Genomic DNA, 23,107 nt, shown 5'->3' with positions numbered 1-23,107 from the left:
GTTGCCTGTAGAATAATGTTTGCTTATCCCACCTAGAAGGTTGAAGTAATGAAAAGTTTGGCTAGTCTGCTGGCCTTACCTTTTTCGTTAGCATACCAGTTTTAAGGACACATTTTGGACATTTATCTGTGTTGCAAACTAAACGAACTTGGTAGCATGTTGGTGGGGCTGCGAGTCTGAAAGTCACACTGGCATGTTCGTTAACAAAAAAAGTGACTTTTTTTGTTCTGCAAGGATAGGACCTTCGTTTATTAATTTGATGCTTAGTTACTCGCTTCACTAGTATGTGCTTCATGTTGTGCAAGCTGTCGTGTCAGCGGATGCGTGGTATCGTGAACTTGATACAGACACATTGGAACTACAATTCCAATCTAAAGATTATGATTCAAATATGTGAAGCGATCATAATAAATATGCAAACTTGTGAATAATTCACAAATAGATTTGGTGGTCTTGTTAGACTTTGATGACCTGCATATTGTGGGTTGCCTACCTGACGTCAAATCATGTATTAAAAAGAAATAAAGTATGTACAGTTACAATTCACCTGTGCAAGTTTTGGTTTATTTACTTGTGCCTCTTTCTCTTCTCATGTCGCACACACTCGTCACTGTTTGCTCTTTTTCTTTCTCTCTCACACACAACTCTCTGAAATGTTCTTTTTTTAATAATTTATTTTTAACTTTGGACCAGCATTTTCACTGGAAAATATAACATTCATAAAACTTTCAGAGTCCTTTTTCCAAAAAAACAATGAACATAATGAACATCAAAAACAAGACAGTCATATTAGTCCACACCTTTGTTCAGTATCACCGTACACCATATGTCTGAGCCTGAAATGTTCACATTTATCCATGTACCCACACCTTTATCCAAGAAACCAGACACATTTAAACGTGCTCATGTACACATGTAACAGATGCCTGTGTTAAGGCAGAAATGCGAACAACAAGAAAGCACATTTAACAGAAAACTCAAAAACTCCAAATTTTTCCCACAGAATAAATAGAATAGGTCCAAGTTTTCAACGTTTGCCCCGACAAGGCAAAGGGGCACAATTTCTATATCTGTAATTTACAGATAAATATCTTGTTTGTCTATCGAATTGCTGTGTCTCCAACACAACATGAAAACTGTGGTCCTTGATAAGTAACGTTGAATGATAACAATTGCACGCACCAAATATGCCAATGTGAACATGTACAACATCTTGCTTTCAACCATTCTTCTCTACACTAGAAAGTCTAATACATGTAACATTTACAACACCACAGAGAACAGAAAAATGCACAAGAACATCAAGACAACAACAAAAAAACAGACAGATAAATGTCAAAATCACCACAAATGCATCATAAATTTAACATATTTTCAAGTCGATCTTTGTTGTAATGGTGGGATTTTTTCTTCCTTTCTGATTGTATGTTGCTTTCAGTACAATTAGAAGTAAGTCTGTCCAATCTGTGCCTTCTGAACTTTTCAGAAGTGCAATGTAAAATACAAAGATCATGGCTCCAGTATCCTCGCTACTGCTCTATTGAACAAATTCCCTACCCAACCTAAAAGAAAACAACAACAAAAAAACAGAAAGAACACAAAAGGAATAATGTGGTGCTGAAATTTCTGACGGTACGGATGAGGCAAGAACAAAAAAATTACAAAATGAATCTCAAAAAGCAGACATACAATTTTTCTGTCCATTTAGCATGCTTCATTTCAAACTTTTTTAAGTAACAGTCAGGGAAACGTCACAGTAGTCTATCACAAACAGAACATCCACACACACACACTTTTTTTTTTCTCTTTTTTTTTTAAAACTATTTCATTTGCTGAAATAATCAAACATTTACCATCGCATCAAAATGTTTAAGATGAGAAAACTTCATGTTTGAAACCTCAATTCACTCAACTGAAGACTTTTTTCTTTCTTATTTGTGACCGGATCTGACAAAATGGTAGATAAGCCGCGGGAACCTCTTTTGAGATACATTGAATATACCAATGTAGGTCAATTATGGGAGAATTGGGTTGTTGGCATTTGGGGATAGTTTTGACACTTCTACACACATATTTGCCTGTTTTTGGATGTCAGTGGCTTATAAATGCCTCCAAATCGATATTTAATCAACCTACCATGCTCTAAATAAAGACAAAGGACGCTATAATTGACCGACTTTTCAACAAGAATGACAGCATAATCCTTTACAGAACCCCATCATGTCGTATAGCGTTCGAAAGGTCACTGTGTCTATTTTTAAACCAGCTTCTAGGTTAAATCATGTTGGCTAACCATGAAGTTTAACCAGAGATCTGCTACAGTATCTCTGGTTTAACACGCAATTCTTTGGGCGTACACAAGAAAGAGGCTTCTACCAATCAGAAGTCACTTTCAAAAACTTCCTTGGTAACAATGTCCGTTCTCGGCTGAAACAGCACTCGTGATTGGTCGAAGCGGTCTTAAAGGGAAGTAATGCCTCTCTATCGCTTGTGTTCGTATGTTGCGATCATAGATCTATCATTCTATGGTTGCGATTGACTGCGAACATGGAGAAAAGATTAGCATTTCTGCTGAATTCTTGCAAAGCAGGAAACATTTTCGATGCGGAAGGAGAAGAATTGAAGTCGTTGATTGACGATTACTTTCTCTCTGACGGGAATCAGTGTAGTGAGCGTCCAGAAGGCGATAGCGAGTCAAGCGATTGTGACAGTGAGAGCGACGATGACGAACGACGTCGAACTGAAAACCAGCTGCCTGACAACTTTTTTCTGGCCGAATCGGAATTTGACGATGTCGGAGACGAAATCGAGGAACCCATTGTTCGCATCAGTGGACCAGGCGACGAGCAAATGGACGACTGTAATGGTGTACCGCCACCAGAGTTGCTACAAATGCTGAGGCAGTTTTCATGTAACTGTAAACAGATCAAGGTAAGCTCTTACTCCTTACCCCTTTTCTATCATTTCTTCAGGTGTTGTTTTCCTCCATGTTTTGAATGACTGCACATGATTGTATGCCGGATGTGCTTCTCATTTTCAAAGAATGTGTGTGTGTGTGTGTGTGTGTGTGTGTGTGTGTGTGGGCTACCAGTAAGTTCGTCACACGGTAGATTCGTCACCGGTCCCGGTAACTTCGCCACAGTAACTTCGCCACAGTAGTCCGAGTTTCTCTGCCTCCTTGACAGTGAGGTTGAAGTCGTGTGTGTGTTAGTGAGTGTGTGAGTGTTTATGCGTGTGTACGTGCGTGTGTGTGTGTGTCATGTCAGTGTGTTTTAGTGTGTGTGTGTATGTGCGATGGTCAGTGTGTGAGTGTTTGTCAGTGCGTGTGTACGTGCGTGTGTGTGTCGTGTGTGTGCGTGCGTGTCATGGATGTGGGTGTATGTACGTCGGTCTCTCTCTCTCTCTCTCTCTCTCTCTCTCTCTCTGTCTCTCTCTCTCTCTCACACACACACACACTTATTCTCTCTCTCTCTCCCTCTCTCTTTGTCTCTCTCTCTCACTGACACACACTCTATCTCTCTCTCCCTCTCTCTCTCTCTCACACACACACACACACACACACTCTCTCTCTCTCCCTCTCTCTCTCTCTCAGTCTCTCTCACACACATATACACACTCTCTCTCTCTCTCCCTCTCTCTCTCTCTCTCTCTCCTCTCTCTCTCTCTCTCTCTCTCTCTAAAAAATGTGAATCTTGAATCTCTCCCACAAATCAAACATCTGAAAGCATAAGCTCTTTAGCATAAATACCCGCCCACCCCTGCCGGTAACTTCGTCATAGGTGACGAATCTACCGTGTGACGAACTTACTGGTAGCCTGTGTGTGTGTGTGTGTGCTGAAGGCAGCGTGTGTTTTCCCGTGTGTGTGCCTGTGCATGTGTGTGAATGTTTGGCCATGTGTATAATTATGTGTGTGTGTGTGTGTGTGTGTGTGTGTGTGTGTGTGTGTGTGTGTGTGTGTGTGTGTGTGCATGTGGTGTGTGGTGCATGTGACTATACATGGGACGGGGTGAACCAATATTTTGTGTATGTATGTCATGATTGGTCTTTGCAGCGTTGCTATTTTGTTCTTGTTTGCTGATTCTGTGTTTACCTTAGACCAACAAAAAAAATAGTCTGTTAACGGTAACCCGACCGACCCTATTTTTTTCGCGCAACCCTAGACTTTTTTGGCATTTGAAAAAAAAATAAAAAGAAATAAATGTTTTCTTTTTTTTGTGTGCAAAATAACGTAAAAATATGGTTTTTTGGAAGGAAGAAAAAATAATAATCCCGACCTACCGACCCTATTTTTTTTGGCCTATGTTACCGTAAACAGACCTCTTTTTTTTTGCCTTAACATAATGTAAGTTGTGTATTATGTATCACTAATTTTAGTACTGATTGGGCGTCTGCTGGCTATGTATGCTTGTGTTCAAAAATAAATAATAATTACAGATTTATTTGTAATGACACTGCAGGGCACTGTGCATTCAATGTGTACGTGTGTTATTCGTTTTTTTCTACATTTTTTGTATTTCTTCAAAACTAGATTCAATTAATTTTAGTCATAACATATCAAAGATAGAATTATTACAAGTCACACCTATTATTGACCAACTATTAGCAAAGGAAAGTGAGTGATCGTGTTATGTGATGATTGATATTAATTTGTTCCAGGACACCCTCAAGTTATGCAGACCAATGACGGATTTGTGTTGGAGGTGCCAAAGCAACAACACCAAGATATTTCGCGGTGCAAACCTGACCGACGAAGAGAAGGGTGAACTTACGCTGTAGCAACAGCGACACTTGAGTATAGTGGTTGCAGAGCGTCAATTCTACAAGGATGAAATAGCCCAGTGCAAGACGGCTGTCCAGGGGATTGGATTGACCGCTCTCACGGAGACTGCCCCAAACTCACGCCCCATTGCTGTTCATTATAGCTTTGATTTTGCGCAGCAGGTGCATCTTCCAAGTAACGCTGCACAACCGGGCCCAATGTATTTCCTGGTGCCGAGGAAATGTGCCATCTTCTGTGTCAACTGTGAGGCCATCCCTCAACAAGTCAACTTTCTTGTCGACAAAAGCGTCAACTGCAGTAAAGGGTCCACTGCTGTAATCAGCTACTTCCACTTCTTCTTCGAGAAATACGGACTAGGAGAGCAAGTGCTCAGTCTGCATTGTGACAACTGTTCAGGGCAGAACAAACATAACTTTGTAATGTGGTACCTGATCTGGCGCGTCATGAAAGGCCTTCACACAGAGATCAATGTACACTTCATGCCAGCCGGGCATACAAAGTTTGCCCCCGACTGGGCCTTTGGCCTGCTAAAGAAGTTTCCGGCGATCCGAGGTGTCCTGCCGACAGCCTCGATGATTTGTGCGAGGTCGTGCGAGAGAGCACAGCAGTGAGCCACGTTAACATTCCACAGCTAGTCGGCAGGGAGGATGGCTCTACTCTTGTCAACACGTACGACTGGCAGACCTTCCTCAAGCCAGCGTTCAAGCGCCTGCCTGGCATGCTGAAGTTTGCCCACTTCAGAATGTCACACCAGCACCCTGACTGTGTCTTTGTGAAGATGTCTCTGGCTGACGTTGAGGAGCAGCGGAACCTGCTGGTCAGCCGGGAAGCTTTCTGAGCCTTGGCAGACATGCCACTGATTCTGCCCACCCCCGGACTCTCGCGTGAGCGACAAACATACCTGTTCCCCCAGATTCGTGAGTTTGTGCGCGAGGACAAGAGGGATGTGATGTGTCCACCCCCCCCCCCCCCCCAACTAACCTGCTTTCTATAGATCTACTCATAGTATATGGTTTATATTGTAGTACATTTTTGTGTACACTACATTGGCTACACACTGTGATGCTACCGGGACTTTGTGGCAGTAAATGTTTTCAAGTTTAAGGATCACTGGAGTGACATTTTAAATAATGGAACTGGCTTGACTTCAGATCTGTGCAATCATGAAGTTCATTGTGTTTATTATTTGGATTGACTTGTGAATCAGGATTATTGAGACTCTTTGCTTTCAAACCTGTTGTGTGTAGTTGAAGGATAACGGTAAGGAATAGCAAAGCAAAATGCTGATACAAAAATTATTAGATTATAAACTTACCTCTGTTCAAAGTATTTGCCAGTACATTCGTCTGTTCGACCTGGTTCTCTGACAGTTACAGCTGTTGCCTTCTAGACTCAAAGCTGCACCCCCCCCTCTCTCTCTCTCTCTCCCTCTCTCTCTCTCTCTCTCTCTCTCTCTCTCTCTCTCTCTCTCTCTCTCTCTCTCTCTCTCTCTCTTTTCTGTTTCGGTTTTCAGTGGGAAAATTTTGCTTGCACTACTTTTTCCTTAGTTTTATCTTCAATTAAATTGTATATTTATTGTATGGAGGACAATCGACTTCAACCATTCTGATTCGTTTGAAATATTCATGTTTTAATGAGATTGATGTATCGTTCATATTTAAGTTCACTCAAGTAACCACAAATAAAACCCAAGTCAGATCAGTACTCTGTGACTTATTGTTTCGGTTCGTAAAAATGAACTTTAATAATAGGGCCTAATACTTAAAATATCAAGCTTATGCTTTACAAACTAAGACAATGAATTATTTGAGAGAAGGTTTAAGTTGCACATGGCTTAAAAGCATTATGTATTTTATGGAAGAGCATGGATAATTTTGACTACTATTTTGGTGAGACATAGTTTCTCGAATCACACTATCAACTGTACTTTAAAAATCTCACAAATCCTACAGTGATGCAAAATCACCATGGAAACAAGCATAACACTGTTGTTTAGTGTACTCTGTACACATTTTATTCCATTAGAACGAAATTTAAGCATGGTTGCTAGGGACTCTTCGCTGTTGAATGTGTCCAAACTTTAATCCAATTTCCTCAAAATGGCCGCCATTAATACCCGTATTTCAAACTGCTCCTGAGTCTTCATTTTTGGGAGTATCCTTTTCATTCAAACATCACATGAAAGCTTGTTTTCTAAGCTTTCAGATGATATGCATATCTAAAATTTTCCAAAAATCGGGTTATCTACCATTTTGTCAGATCCGGTCACATTTGTTGTTCAAAACATGTGATGAGAATCTAAAGCCAAACTATTGTGAACACTAAGGCCTGTGTTATAATTCTGTGTGCTTATCTGTATCACTCCCATCAGCTGGAAGGTCGTCTGAGCCTGAAACAGAAGAGGAAGACTCGTTAAGTAAGACCGGAAAAAAAATAAAATTCACCCACACACATAGCAGTGAACAAACAAAGGTTTGAGTGTAATATAATAGTGATTGAGTGTAATATAATAGCATATATTTTGTGAATAATTATTTATTCCTGATATTAATCAGGAATAAATCATTATTCACAAAATATATGCTATTATATTACACTCAATCGCTGATTTGTTGCAAACGAATATTCACTCCACTGAACATTAGTCACTGCAGTTTAAATCTTTTCTGGGCTCTTCTAAAGTAAAACTATCAGAAAACAAGTGCCGGGAAGGTCACTCACTTAGGGTAGATATTCAGTGCATGCAACAGCATGCAAACACAGCAGGGACTAGTACAGGGTTGTCAATAGACAAGAGTTTTAGATCTTTTCTCAAAAAGAAAGAAGGAAATTGGAAAAAAGACAGAACTGCAAAAATGAGGGGGAAAAAAAAGGCCAGAAATGCAAAAACGAGATGGAAACAAGACAGAAAAGGGGAGAAAAAAAAGAGCAGTTCTAGTTGATAAAACAAAGACAGCAATTGGTGAAAAACACTCACAAATTACACAAAATGAGTTCTTTTGAACCACATCCGTTTGTTTCGTGCACAGTCAGAGGTACATAATAACGTGCTATTGCAGATAAGCTCACAGCGAGTCGCATTCAAATTACTAACTGACGACTACATTGTGAAAAAGGGAACCTGGATCACACGATGGCTCAGGGGCAAGATAAACCACGCAAAAATAAATTCTTTGAAAATTGCTCGCTCTTTACGGAGGGCACATAGGATGTTCTCAAGCGGTGAGTGTTTAAATGAAAGGGTGTTTGTACTGTGTGTAAAAGCCTGACAGTATTTGTGATGGTTTACGGGAGGCTTACCGTGCCTTTAAGGAATTTACCTACATGAAAAAAATATAGAACGTAGAAGAGATGGTGACTATCAATACCACAAGCTAGCAGCTGCAAATGGCCATATTATCAGAACTTATTATTGTTACTTTGTTAAAAGAACAAGAAGGGCAAAGCCCATACGACTCACATGCTTGACCTTGACCTTTACATGACCTTGACCTTCAGCTAAACCTAGCAATGACATCATACTGCTTTACACATTTTTCCTACCAAAATACATGTGACCTTGAGTCAAGGTCATCCAAGGTCATGCAACACAAAGCTGTTAATTCAAGACATACGAAGTACAATGGTGCTTATTGGCTCTTTCTACCATGAGATATGGTCACTTTTAGTGGTTCACTACCTTATTTTGGTCACATTTCATAAGGGTCAAAGTGACCTTGACCTTGATCATATGTGACCAAATGTGTCTCATGATGAAAGCATAACATGTGCCCCACATAATTTTTAAGTTTGAAACAGTTATCTTCCATAGTTCAGGGTCAAGGTCACTTCAAAATATGTATACAATCCAACTTTGAAGAGCTCCTGTGACCTTGACCTTGAAGCAAGGTAAACCAAACTGGTATCAAAAGATGGGGCTTACTTTGCCCTATATATCATATATAGGTGAGGTATTAAATCTCAAACTTCAGAGAAAATGGCAGGGTTCGTACAGAGTCCTTGAACCCTGGAAAACTCCTTGAAAATTGGAAAACCTTTTCCAGGCCTTGAAAAGTGCTTGAAAATAGAGTTTTGTTAAATAGTCATTGAAAAGTAATTGATTTTTCCAAATTGTTGCCTATACATTTCGTCAGCAGCTTGTCTTATTTTTAAAAAAATGCAACCCCCTTTTTTTTCCTCAAATACAGTACACACATTTTGGGAGAATAAAAGATCGAGTGAAAACGAAAGCAGACGAACTAACTATTACTAGTCACCTGTAGTTGCTTCCCTTCCCGGAAGTTGGCAAGGGAAACAACTACGGAATGACTAATAGTTTGCAGACTTGAAAAACTGAAGGTAAACTTGGTGCTTTGCGGCATTAATTTGGGGAAAATCATGTCCTTGAAAAGCATTTTTTGGTCCTGGAAATGTCCTTGAAAACTCATTGAATTGTATCAGCTCTGCCCTGCAGGAACCCTGAAAATTAATGGGAAAAAAGTGAAAAATAGCTGTTTTTTAGACAACATTTATGGCCCCTGCGACCTTGACCTTGAAGCAAGGTCAAGATGCTATGTATGTTTTTTGGGGCCTTGTCATCATACACCATCTTGCCAAATTTGGTACTGATAGACTGAATAGTGTCCAAGAAATATCCAACGTTAAAGTTTTCCGGACGGCCGGACGGCCGGACGGGGGGGGGGGGGGGGGGGGGGGGACGGACGGACGACTCGGGTGAGTACATAGACTCACTTTTGCTTCGCATGTGAGTCAAAAAGCGATCCCTGTTGCCACAGCCAGATCACCATTTAATTTGCAGATTTCAAACATGATACTATAAACGACGCACACGGATAGGCCTGAATGCAGGCGATTTGATTAGTATTCACACACTACTTAGTAAACTAAAAGGTTTTAATTTACCTATAGATGTACTAGCCTAGCCACTCAGTTAATACACCAGGCAATGGTTTCACATTCATCCAAGCAAATGTTTCTGAAGTTTTAAGGTATCGTGTGCTAACGCTAGGACTGACTGAGTAGGTTAATCAATACATATCATCCAGTAAACAAACAGAAAAACAAAACAAAAAAATCAGCAAACAAGGATAAAGTGTTAACCAATCATGTTAGTATTCCACAGGCTAAAATATCAAAATACTGAAAATAAACTGCCAACCAATAAGCACAACCAATTCAAGTTTCCTGTGATGGTTTTTGCTCTCCTAATGTCAGTCTTCTTCTGCGTTCGTGGGCTGAAACTCCCACGTACACTCGTGTTTTTGCACGAGTGGAATTTTACGTGTATGACCGTTTTTACCCCGCCATTTAGGCAGCCATACGCCGCTTTCGGAGGAAGCATGCTGGGTATTTTCGTGTTTCTATAACCCACCGAACTCTGATATGGATTACAGGATCTTTTTCGTGCGCACTTGGTCTTGTGCTTGCGTGTACACACGGGGGGTTTCGGACACCGAGGAGAGTCTGCACACAAAGTTGACTCTGAGAAATAAATCTCTCGCCGAACGTGGGGACGAACTCACGCTGACAGCGGCCAACTGGATACAAATCCAGCGCGCTACCGACTGAGCTACATCCCCGCCCCTGCCTAATGTCAGTTATCCCTTCGCTATTACACTTATGTGTTCTACAGTATTCTCTTGAACTGTGTGACTGGGTGGGGCCTTGAACTTTGTACATTGTACTGGTCAGCTCTAGAGTACTAACAGATTAGAAAGAACAAAACAAGAAGTGCCCCCTTGTTTCATCAGCTGAACTAGTTATGAATACAGTGGAACCTCCCTTTTAAGACTCCCTCCCTTTTAAGGCCCGTTTTCTCAGATTTTCTGTTCATAACCTCTGTAACTTTACCCCCATTTTCAGATTCCCTCACTTTTTAAGACTTGATTTTATCAGATTTTTGGAAGTCTTAACACTATTGTGACTAGCACTGCCACGGCGTTAACGTCCTGCCTGCCCAAGCTTGCCACCAAGAAACTTCCCAAAAATCAGTAACTGTAAAGAAATCTGTCTAGCAAGCTTGAATTAAGTCCAATCACCACCAAATTTTGTGTACTAATTCAAAAATGGATGCCCCGTTCAGTCGTGCTATTTATAAGTTTGTCACGCGATTTGTTTTAGCAAAGGGGGGTGAAAGGGGGGTGAAAGGGGGGTGAAAGGGGGATAATTTGTGTTTTTTAACGTTTTTTTGTGTGTGTTTTATTTTCCACTGCTTTTTTTAAAAGTTATTTTTTAACAGAAAGTATTATTAATAATGTTATAACCAAACAAGGTGTAAAACCTATGAATTAGCTGAAATATTGTTAACATTGTACACAGAAATAAGGAGACAGTACAAAGAAAAAAACAAGCAAATCACGCATTCACTCACAGCATCCTGACTCAAATGAAACAAAACTGTAACACTCACCAAATGATGTCTAGGTAATCCATATTGAATATAAGTCACATTTTCACAACAAAGTACCAACTGTCCACCTATGAACAATTCCAAAAGGATTTGAAGGCTCCAGCCATCCATTGTTATCAGTGCTGCCACGCCCCCATAGCTCCTGCACGATTCCGAGATATACATGTTCGTCTAGCAGTATCACCCCCTACCACGTGTAGTTGCCGACTCGTACTAGCAACAACGGGACTGTTTCTTCCTCAATATCACTGCTATTATCGCTTTCTTGAGGCTAAAACGACACGATGTATCATGATCTACAGGATCCTCAAGATCCAACATCCGGAGAATCTCCTCCCGTGACAAGGCTCGCCTTCGATTCATTTTTTTTGTTCGAAAACACCACGCAAATCTGCATTAATTTGATCAAGCCGGAAGAGAAAACCACGTGTATCAAGGGAAACAACTCAATTTACTGCAAGCTTCAAAAACCGGGAAGCAATCACGAGTCGTGTACCTTGTATGTCTAATACTAAAATAGTCGCTTCCCGTCCGTGGGCGTTGCAGCGTTATTACTAATATAGTCGCCTCCCGTCACGAAAGTGTTAAGGGCAGACCGGGTAGGCAAAATGAGTTATTTTTGGTCTCATACACCTTTTTGGGGTTGTTGCATTTTTCACACCTTTGAACATCCTGGAATGCATTCAATAATCTGCTTTTGTCATTTTAGACATGTATTCATGTAAATAAAACCATTTTCAAACCGATGTTTTGTTGTTTTTGTCTGTGTTTTATAAAAAAAATCGAAAAAATGGTCAACTTTGGATACTCCGTGCTGGTAAATGTGCGCACATGACATGACCCTTCGCTGTTCAAACTGTGTGGAAATTTCCGTTCTTCAAGATGACGTCATCACCGTTGGGGAATTTCCGTTGACATAGGCACAAAGAGAGAGAATCCGTTCCAACCGAAACCCCGGAATTAATATATGCAAATATATGTAGGTCAAAGGCATTTGGCGCAAGCGCAGTAGACAACTTATCAGTCCCCCGGTGTCAACAAATCCATGACGTTTTCACCGATTCAGCAGCATTTTTCAAAGTTTTGAGCTGCGGAGAACAACCCTAACATTGGAAATGTTCGGCATAGTGGCAAGAAATATCAGAGAAAGATGAACCAGCAGCAGCGAACAGTAGAAGGAAGTAACAACACTCCGAAATTAACCAACATTATCGTATTGAAGCAGACGACATTCTAAGATTCTTGACTCGACGAGGTGGGTTTTGCTTCTTTCTCTTTTCGATCTTGTTTGTTTGACAACGTGATTTATTGCACATTGTTATGTTGTTGTTGTTGTAAGAATGTGTTAGGGTTTGCAGGTAAATGATAAACAGTTTGTGTCTGAAGTATTTTGCGTGTTTCTTGATCCAATTTACTGACCATGCCGCCGTCGCACCCCCCCCCCCCCCCCCCCCCTCCCTCCCTCCCTCGATCATCTCTGTGATATCGTCTTCACAACCCCTATTTTATTGTTCTTCGCTGGCCAGTCCTTGAGAGCTTACTATGGTGTAACATGTCATCATTATTCTTTGTCTGGGGTCAAACTGAGAAGCAGCATCTGAGCGATGTACGACTGACACAGTTTTTGTTTCTGGTCATTGACCGTAGGAAAATAAGTACCCTACTAGAGAGCGTTCTCTAATTCTAAAGGATTGGTTTACACCAGCATGGCTGACCAACCTATCATTGACAGCAATATTGTTGTCAAATCTTTTCCATTAACTAAGGAATAAAAAAATAGATCCAATTTACTTCACCAAAGAAAAAAAAAAGAGTTAAACTAAAGGACTGGGGATGCAACTCATGAATCAAAAGCATAAAGATCACCTGCAAACAGTGCTAGGTTTAGGAAATCTGAAAATGTATACACACACACAGAACACACACACACACACACACAAAACAGACAAAAGACAAGAAACAAGCAAATACATAGCAAGTGTGATGTAATGTGGGGCGGGGATATAGCTCAGTTGGTAGCGCGCTGGATTTGTATTCAGTTGGCCGCTGTCAGCGTGAGTTCGATCCCAGGTTCGGCGGAAATTTATTTCACAGAGTCAACTTTGTGTGCAGACTCTCTTCGGTGTCCGAACCTCCCCCCGTGTACACTACATTGGGTGTGCACGTTAAAGATCCCACGATTGACAAAAGGGTCTTTCCTGGCAAAATTGCTTAGGCACAGTTAATAATTGTCTACCCATACCCGTGTCACTTGGAATAATAGGCCGTGAAAGGTAAATATGCGCCGAAATGGCTGCAATCTACTGGCCGTATAAAATTTCATCTCACACGGCATCACTGCAGAGCGCCTAGAACTGTACCCACGGAATATGCGCGATATAAGACTCATTGATTGATTGATTGATTGATTGAAATAAATTAATTTTAAAAGAAAAATATGAAAAGAAAGAAAGAAAGAAAGAAAATAATTCAGCTAGTTTCAGTATTAGTTCCTGTGTGTATGTGATTGTGATAGTAAACTTGACATGTAAATTTTGTGATAGGGGCCAATTAATGAATGTCTTTTGTGTGTGTGTGTGTGTGTGTGTTCGTCAACCGACATATGTGGGTACGAGCCGCTGAGGTGGTTGTAAGAAAACCCGCCTGGTTCAGTGGTTGGGGGCTGATTGGGATTTCTGATTTACCGGCCTAGCCAAAAAGTTGAGGTACACCCCATGTAACATGGTCATTTGCAAAATAAAGTACAAGCACTTGTTGACGTTTATATTGAGTCTTAAATTTTGCAGCTTATTACAAACAAAAACCATGGACAGTTGTATCAAATATTAAATCAGTGTTTGTGTATTTATTAGGTTGGAGCAAGGGGAGAGCCAGTCCTCCTGTGGTGGCAGCGAGGAGAAAGATTGACCTGATGGAAAAGTTTGCTAAACCGGAACTACCCTCTTCCACAGCAGAAACATCAGCTTTGCCATCTTCTGACCAACCATAAGAAGATACAGATACTTTGCCATCTTCTGACCCATCACAAGCAGATATGGATACTGGTACTGTGCAACGTCACTCCGCTGACATGTGTTGGGCTTTTGTCAACATTGATCAGCTCAATCTATTGCTGAAAGGTCTATACATGTATCCTGTACTGAATGCTTGTCTGATAGCAGTCTGATTATGAAAGAAGGTGATGCATCAGCCCAAGGATTTGCACAGGCCCTGCATCTGGAGTGCATATGAGTGTCCATTCAAGTCTGCAGTTGTTTACTCTTCTCCCAGTGTTTGCAACGCTTCGGGTGGTAAAGTTGCATTTAAAATAATCCGCGTATGACCATGTTGGTACATGGAAAGGGACATTCAGCTTTACAGAAATGTACTGCAGTGTTAGGATTGAGCACAGAAATACTGTAATTAAAATGTTGCAACTTTTGAATGGCTTGACAGCTTTGTTCCATTTGTGTATATATAATTATGTAATGCTGTCGATGATTTGTGAAGCATCATTTCTATGCAATGGAATAAGAAATCAGTGCATCCGTTGGGTTTTTATGAGTCTGACAGTTTGGTTCTGATCAATATTTTCATATCAGCACAAACACAGATAATTGACTTTTTTAATGTTTTCATATGATTTTTTTTTAAATTAAAAAAATCTGATAATTTGATTATCAAATCATTTCCCCTTCATAGTTAAAGTGTTATTCTGGTTAAAAAAAACCACCCCATTAATTCAAGCTCTACTGTGGTACTAGTTTACCGGGGTACTAGTGAGACTCTTTTACATGCTGTTTTCTCTACATGTAATTTGAGACAAAATGTGGTAATTAAAATGTTGTAACTTTTGAATGGCTAGATGGATTTGTTCCAATTTTGTATATGTTGTTTATGATTTGTGAAGCACCATTTCTGTGCATGGAATAAGAATACAGTGGATTCCTTGTGTTTTTATGAGTCCGACAGTTTCGTTTTGATTCATATCTGCACTAACATAGATGAGTTTTCAAATGATTTTTTAAAAAAAGTCCGGATAATTTGATCGTCAAATCATTTCCCCATCATAGTAAAGTGGTCATTCTGATAAAAACATATGAATTCAGGGTGCACTGTGCTACTTGTTTTTGTATGTACTGGTTCAAATCTTTAAAATGCTGTTTTCTCTGAATGTAATTTTCAGACAAAACGCTACAATTAAAATGTTGCAACTTTTGAAAGGCTTGATGGATTTGTTCAGTTTTTGTATATGTTGTTTATGAGTTGTACAGCATCAGTTCTGTGCATGGAATAAGAGTTCAGTGCATTGGTTGGGTTTTTATGAGTCTGACAGTTAGGATCTCATGTATTTTTCTTATCAGAACTGAACCGGTAACTGAAAATGCTAAATTAAAATAATATATTGCTTAGAAATGCTTTTCGATGCACAGAATTATTAAACACACACATATTGCTGCAAAGAAGAAAAATTGGATCAAAACATGCACTGGTTCACAAACTGCAACATTTTAAAAAAAGCACATTTTATAACGTTTTTCTCACATTTTGGTGAATAAAACCCCCAACAAGAAGGGCAAAGCCCATACGACTCACATGCTTTACACATTTTTCCTACCAAAATACATGTGACCTTGACCCAAGGTCAAGGTCATCCAAGGTCATGCAACACAAAGCTGTTAATTCAAGACATAGGAAGTACAATGGTGCTTATTGGCTCTTTCTACCATGAGATATGGTCACTTTTAGTGGTTCACTACCTTATTTTGGTCACATTTCATAAGGGTCAAAGTGACCTTGACCTTGATCATATGTGACCGAATGTGTCTCATGATGAAAGCATAACATGTGCCCCACATAATTTTTAAGTTTGAAACAGTTATCTTCCATAGTTCAGGGTCAAGGTCACTTCAAAATATGCATACAATCCAACTTTGAAGAGCTCCTGTGACCTTGACCTTGAAGCAAGGTAAACCAAACTGGTATCAAAAGATGGGGCTTACTTTGCCCTATATATCATATATAGGTGAGGTATTGAATCTCAAAAACTTCAGAGAAAATGGGAAAAATATGAAAAATAGCTGTTTTTTAGGCAACATTTATGGCCCCTGCGACCTTGACCTTGAAGCAAGGTCAAGATGCTATGTATGTTTTTTGGGGCCTTGTCATCATACACCATCTTACCAAATTTGGTACTGATAGACTGAATAGTGTCCAAGAAATATCCAACGTTAAAGTTTTCCGGACGGACGGACGGACGTCCGGACGGACGGACGGACGTCCGGACGGACGGACGGACGGACGGACGGACGACTCGGGTGAGTACATAGACTCACTTTTGCTTCGCATGTGAGTCAAAAATTGCTTTTCACTCAAAATTTAAAATGGTTTCCCTTAATTAGGTTATTCTGCTTGCAAAAATCAAACAAGCAGCAAACTGTTTCCAAAATAAATAAAAAAAGTGCCCGCCTACCCTGTCTCCCCTTAAAATAGGGGTTCCACTGTACAATTCTCAAAGACAAAAACCTTCAAAGTGATAGCATTAGTAATGAAAGCATAAACAACTACCGTGACAACATGATACATTTAGACGTCTACAGGGGATGACCAAAATCACCGAACCGTACATTCAGCTACATCTATCAATGTCTTAAAAGTGTCTGCTTAGGAACTACCAATATGTTCAAAACGATGCCATGGTAAATATAAAAGGGGTCAAGCTTGATACATGTTCAATCCCATCCAGGATAAAGGAAGGTGTACGTACAAGAAAAGGGGGTTGGGGATTCATAAATCTCTGTCTATATTCCTAGGGTGGTATGTGCTCCTCTCCTCTCTCACTGCCAAAAAGCAAAGCCACACAACACTGTTCACACCACATGTTGCTCTCTTATTCTTTTTCATAAGCTTTTCTTAGATGTTTTACAAGAAAATCTAGCAGCAAAGATACATCATAGACTGTCTTCAAATTTCAAGATACAATAACTTGAGGTTTTGTGCCTCCTTTCAATGATACACAAATGGCTGTAGGCATGTGCATAAACAAAATAACTAACATATCTAGGGAATCTAAGCGAATATCAGATCACTGCAAAGTCTTTTGCAGTGCAAATCTTAGCCAGGAAACCCAGGCTAAAAGCATCTGATGCAATAAAAATGTATAACCTAAACAAAATTCAAAAGAGCCACTAAGATTTCAGCAAATTGTGAATCCGAGTTTTGCAAGACAAAATGCAATGGATCAAGAGACTCTGATAAAAGCCCTAATATTCTTTATCGAAAGACAACAGAACAGTACTTCAAGCAATGGAACCACCTCCAAGCAAAAGGATACTAGCATGCTTACTCACCAATTTCTAATGTTTCTGCATTCGTTTCCTCCTGTTCACGTTTTTTCTTAGGTCGCTTCTTTTTGCTAGTTTTATCAGTTTTGCTCTGTGTGTCAGTGCTGGGCTTTTCTACCGTCTCTTCTGGTTTCTCATCTTTACTCTCTGTCTCAGGGGCCGTTTCTGGTTAGTCAGATGAAAGATAGTGTAAACAACAGTTATCACAACAGGGCTGACAGTGTTAGAAGTTTCATTATATCAGTGAGAAAAAAAGCCTTGAAATATGTGTAAACCGACACAAAATGGTCAAATCCAAAATATGTATAAAACGTTTCAGTTCGTCATCTCCACATAGCAATCTACACCTTTCTTTCTTTCTTTATTTGGTGTTTAACGTCGTTTTTAACCACGAAGGGTTATATCGCGACGGGGAAAGGGGGAAGATGGGATAGAGCCACTTGTCAATTGTTTCTTGTTCACAAAAGCACTAATCAAAAATTTGCTCCAGGGGCTTGCAACGTAGTACAATATATGACCTTACTGGGAGAATGCAAGTTTCCAGTACAAAGGACTTAACATTTCTTACATACTGCTTGACTAAAATCTTTACAAAAATTGACTATATTCTATACAAGAAACACTTAACAAGGGTAAAGGGAGAAACAGAATCCGTTAGTCGCCTCTTACGACATGCTGGGGAGCATCGGGTAAATTCTTCCCCCCAACCCGCGGGAGGCAGCAATCTACACCGTCACTTTCCCCTGTAACTACCACTAGCCCTGTACTAACACAAGTGAGAGCAGAAGAAAGTTATATGTGCAACAATGGAAGGCTAAACTGAAAACAAAATCTTAAAACAGCAACAGCGCAACTTTAACTGAATCAAAATCAACAAAATACAACAAAAAATAACTGAAAACGCTCTTTTAAGCATACAAATTCAGATTCAAATAACAAAAGTAAGTGTGTTTAACCGCACAAAGAAAGAAGGTACTAAACAGTAAAGTGTTCTCTTACCTTGGGATTCTGGGGTGGTAGTTGTTGCTTCATCCTCTATTTCAACCGTTGCTTCGTTTTCTTCGTCCTTACCTGCAGGCTGCGTGGCTTCCTCTGTCTTTGTCTCGTTTGGTGTCTTTGAGTTATCGCTGTCAGTTGTGTTGCCTTTGGTTGTAGTGTCCTCCTTCTTCATTTTGGGCTTGGGGCGATAGTTTTTAGCTTTGTTGATGAGGTATTTCATCTCGCGCTCCAGGGCGTAGATTTTGGCACCAATGGCTTCCACTAGGAGTGTAGGGTTCTTGTGGTCTGGGATTTTACTTTGTTCTTTCACTGCTTGGTCTCTCCAGGCCTGTTGAAATATTTTAATGGCGGATAAATAAGTTTGTTACCGCTGTTCTTTCCAACCCACAACTTTATTTTCATGCTAGGCATTTCTCTGACAGTAGAGCAAATATTCTACCAACAGGTTTCTCTGGTATTCACAATTTCAGACATAAGAACTCTTTTCTCTATGCTTTTAATAACGAGTATAAAACTGCTGAGAGATCAGAGAAAATGATGCATAGTAGAGCGAACAAACACCATGCATGCATGTAAAACATGAAAACTCTCAACATTTTTCAAAAACATCCCTACCAAAGGAAGATAGGTCAATAGTAAAACTATGTATCCATTGACACCTTACGGCAAAAATACTGGGGGTCATTTTCTATGGCACAGGGCAGACGGGCTTACAGAGGTACAGAGAAGAGTAGAGAAAAGCAGAAGTACTGACGGTGGTCTCGTTGATGAGTTTGTCCATGGTGTCCAGCTCGACCTTGGTGAAGATGGGGTCCTCCTCGTCGGTCATGTTGCGCACAGTCTCCAGGAAGACGGTGGTGTGGTTGATGTGCTGCTTGAGGGCGGCCAGGGCCTTGGGGCGCTCCTCTCGCTCAAACACGCGCAGGTTCACGTTCTTCATCAGCTCCTTCAGCTCTTTCAGCTTCTCAATGTACACCTGCACAAGACACAAAGAAATAAAGATTGTCGTTAAGGTAACCAAGTGCACTTAGTACTCAAATTAAGTTTTGGGGGCAAAGGTAGTCAAATAGGTGAGCGTTTGGGCTGAATAAATAGCCCCATCAAAATCTGCTTTCCTAAACACAAAGCCAAAAGGTTTGTAAGAGCATGCCAGGAACACACAGCAGTCAGACACTATCTAAAAACAAAATTAAACCTTTTGTCAAAAATTAAAAATACCAATAACTAACCTTTCTTGCTTTTGATTCCTATCCAAATTCACCTGAAACCATTGTGTCTCAAAGCTACTGAGCCAGTAAGCTAAAACGATGCAGATCATCTCTTCAAGCTCACCAAACAGTATACACAATAAGCGTACATCAACATAACAAGTTTCCTTTTAGCATCAACATTGCACATGGAGTGATGTTTCAATACCAGAGAGCTATACTGTGTGCCTGCACGTGTTTGGCAGATCCAAACTTCAGCCTGACAGTCCTCAGCTGCTCAAGTGAAACTGTCACAACACATCTCATTTCTTTAACCATGTTCAGCAAAGCACAGTTTTATTTTTACCTCTTTCTTTGCATCATCAGGTTGCTCATACAGCCAGTCGGAGGCCTCAGACATCTGTTGCAGAATGGATGTGCGCTCCTCTTCTGTGGAGCAGGCTTCGTGGGTCTCCTGGCTGAGCTTGTCTTGCGAGTCAAAGATGTAGCCCTCCAGCTCGTTCTTGGCCTTCTCCAGAGCCACCTTCTGCTGGTCTTTCTTGGCAAGTGTAGCCAACCTGACACACACAAGAAACCCAAGGTTGAAAGTTGGGAAAATAGAAAGTGAGGAGACTAAAAGGCTGGGAATACAGAGGGCCACCAGGTCTCTGGCCGGGTCAGGGGGCACAGCCCATGTCATGGTCCAGGGAGCAGACATAGCTGCCAACTTTTCCCAGATAAAAATAGGGAGGAATGAGCGTCTTGGCGCTACACTACACCTTCCAGGGGTATGAAGGAGATTGCTGTTGCCATCACAGTTCACAACAGCATAACTGGCACGGATCAGCGTTCATAGTTCGAACATCGACGTCTGAAGCGAACAGTTGGGTAATCTTTCTCGTCTTCTCGACGGCTGTCCCCCGGTTCCGTTCATGTTTTGCTGTTCTTGAATGAGCTTCAATATCCCCCCGGCCTCCATGTCCGATGCTGATATCTTCGCGGCACTTGGTGCAAAACGCGAAATGTATGCCGCGTCTTGTCGATTCAGAGATGAAGTCATACTCTTGTCTGTAACTCTTTTGAAATTTTACAAGAACTTTCGGGCCGACTTTCGGCTGCTGGACCGTTGTTTTCTTCATTTTGTGGTCGTCTGCTGCTGCTTCTTCTTCTGCTTCTCATCCACATTCGACTGAAGCGCATGCGCTAGCCACAAATCTCGCCTATTCTCGTTTAGTTTTGATTTTGATCACAGCGTTTGTGTGACGAAGCCTCGCGCTGAACGAGATTTCAGAAGTGAAACTACGCCGAGTACAGGCGCTTGAAAATACACTCCAGTCATTATATAACTATACTCGAAAAAAATTTAATCGGGAAACTTTTGCACTATTCGGGAAAATCCAGGACTGGACATAAAATCGGGAATTTCCCGGTTTTCTAGGGAGGGTTGGCAGCTATGAGCAGAGCACAGAGAAAATCAGATACCTTCAGTGATTTTTAACACAATATGAAGCCACTACATGCAAGGAAATGCACAATAATCTACACATCTAAAAAATTTTCCACCTCCCTTTTCTATATCAAAATCCATAAACTTGTCCATAAAAATATTTTCAAAATCCAGAATTCTTGATGGCAACTTTTGTACATAAAAACAGCACAATGATGTATAATGCTCCACAAGCGCCATAAAGTTTTATCAAAACACACAATGTTGCCGGTATCAGAATGGAGATCGGAAAATATGCCCTTTCTTCAATCGAAAAATAAAATGCCACTACAGTTTCAGACAACACCTCACATTTACTACGCACCTTTGAAAATCTGTCTCCGTATCTATGCTTTTGATAAATGTGGTCCCTGTCTTTATTCCTCCAGAGCAACCACATTCCCTAATGCTATGCTACACATCAATACTGCTGCTTGCTATTCCTCACACACCTTGTTTTACCATCATATAGGGCAGGGACACAAAATCAAAAATTTTAGTAATAAATTTTCATTTGATTAATATACTTACCCAACTCACATATAGCAATTAACCCATAGTTCAGTGCTGATACCGCTGTACGCGTCCCCTTAGTAACAAGGAAGACGCCTCTAAAAAAGAGTGACCGAGACCCGTAAGGGTCTCTATAGGCCCGCCCGTAAGGGAGGCTGCCTTCCATATGCGCGCGCATATGCCGCCATCTTGTCATTCTACACGAAGCCCAACTCACTACTTTTTTAGACCCCCATACCCCCCACAGCGGGGAGGCGGGAGGGAATAAACGATGTGAGTTGGGTAAGTATATTAATCAAATGAAAATTTATTATTAAAATTTTTAATTAAATTACATATCTTACCTAACTCACATATAGCAGATTGCTACTATAGGAGGAGGGTACTTACCAACTTAAGGGGAGACAGGGTAGGCAAGCACTTTTTATTTTTATTTTGGAAACAGTTTGCTGCTTGTTTGATTTTTGCAAGCAGAATAACTTAATTAAGGGAAACCATTTTAAATTTTGAGTGTAAAGCAATTTTGGGGGGTTTTATTCACCAAAATGTGAGAAAAACGTTATAAAATGTGCTTTTTTTAAAATGCTGCAGTTTGTGAACCAGTGCATGTTTTGATCCAATTTTTCTTCTTTGCAGCAATATGTGTGTGTTTAATAATTCTGTGCATCGAAAAGCATTTCTGAGCAATATATTATTTTAATTTAGCATTTTCAGTTACCGGTTCAGTTCTGATAAGAAAAATACATGAGATCCTAACTGTCAGACTCATAAAAACCCAACCAATGCACTGAACTCTTATTCCATGCACAGAACTGATGCTGTACAACTCATAAACAACATATACAAAAACTGAACAAATCCATCAAGCCTTTCAAAAGTTGCAACATTTTAATTGTAGCGTTTTGTCTGAAAATTACATTCAGAGAAAACAGCATTTTAAAGATTTGAACCAGTACATAAAAAAACAAGTAGCACAGTGCACCCTGAATTCATATGTTTTTATCAGAATGACCACTTTACTATGTAGGGAAAAGGATTTGACAATCAAATTATCAGGATTTTTTTATATACATCATATGAAAACAACCATCTTTGTTTGTACCGATATGAAAACATGAATCAGAACCAAACTGTCAGACTCATAAAAACCCAACCAATGCACTTAACTCTTATTCCATACACAAAACTGACGCTTTACAAATCATAAACAACATAAACAAAAATGAAACAAATCCATCAAGCCATTCAAAAGTTGCAACATTTTAATTACAGATGTTTGTCTGAAAATTACATTCAGAGAAAACAGCATTTGAAAGATTCCAACCAGTACCTCAAACAAGTAGCACAGTGCAGCCTGAATTGATATGTTTTTATAAGAATAACCACTTTACTATGATGGAGAAATGATT

The 23,107-nt window shown here is 40.2% G+C and overlaps 1 protein-coding gene across 10 annotated transcripts in view; it reads right to left on the bottom strand.

Annotated features, from left to right (window-relative positions):
- Positions 1-656: 656 nt before the first annotated feature.
- The window catches only part of LOC138973189 (hypoxia up-regulated protein 1-like), a 77,864-nt gene continuing 55,413 nt past the window's right edge, over positions 657-23,107 (bottom strand). For 3 of the 10 annotated variants that reach the window (XR_011457906.1, XR_011457909.1, XR_011457907.1), the window contains 6 exons: positions 20,067-20,277; positions 19,267-19,488; positions 18,513-18,840; positions 17,520-17,678; positions 7,057-7,170; positions 657-1,939 (listed from right to left, as the gene is read on the bottom strand). Coding sequence is in view for 4 of the 10 variants with exons in the window: in XM_070345893.1 (XP_070201994.1) it covers positions 7,115-7,170; positions 17,520-17,678; positions 18,513-18,840; positions 19,267-19,488; positions 20,067-20,277 (976 nt within the window). In the remaining 6 variants the exon portion in view is untranslated. Of the gene's footprint in view, positions 1,940-7,050; positions 7,171-16,936; positions 17,010-17,519; positions 17,679-18,512; positions 18,841-19,266; positions 19,489-20,066; positions 20,278-23,107 lie in introns of those variants that run through there. The other 7 variants (XR_011457908.1, XM_070345894.1, XR_011457910.1 and 4 more) reach the window with 7 other exon arrangements.

Source organism: Littorina saxatilis, linkage group LG8 (assembly GCF_037325665.1).
Source record: "Littorina saxatilis isolate snail1 linkage group LG8, US_GU_Lsax_2.0, whole genome shotgun sequence".
Classification (NCBI taxonomy): Eukaryota; Metazoa; Mollusca; class Gastropoda; order Littorinimorpha; family Littorinidae; genus Littorina; species Littorina saxatilis.
Note: the sequence above shows the minus strand (reverse complement) of the source record. Positions and strands in the feature narration are given on the sequence as shown.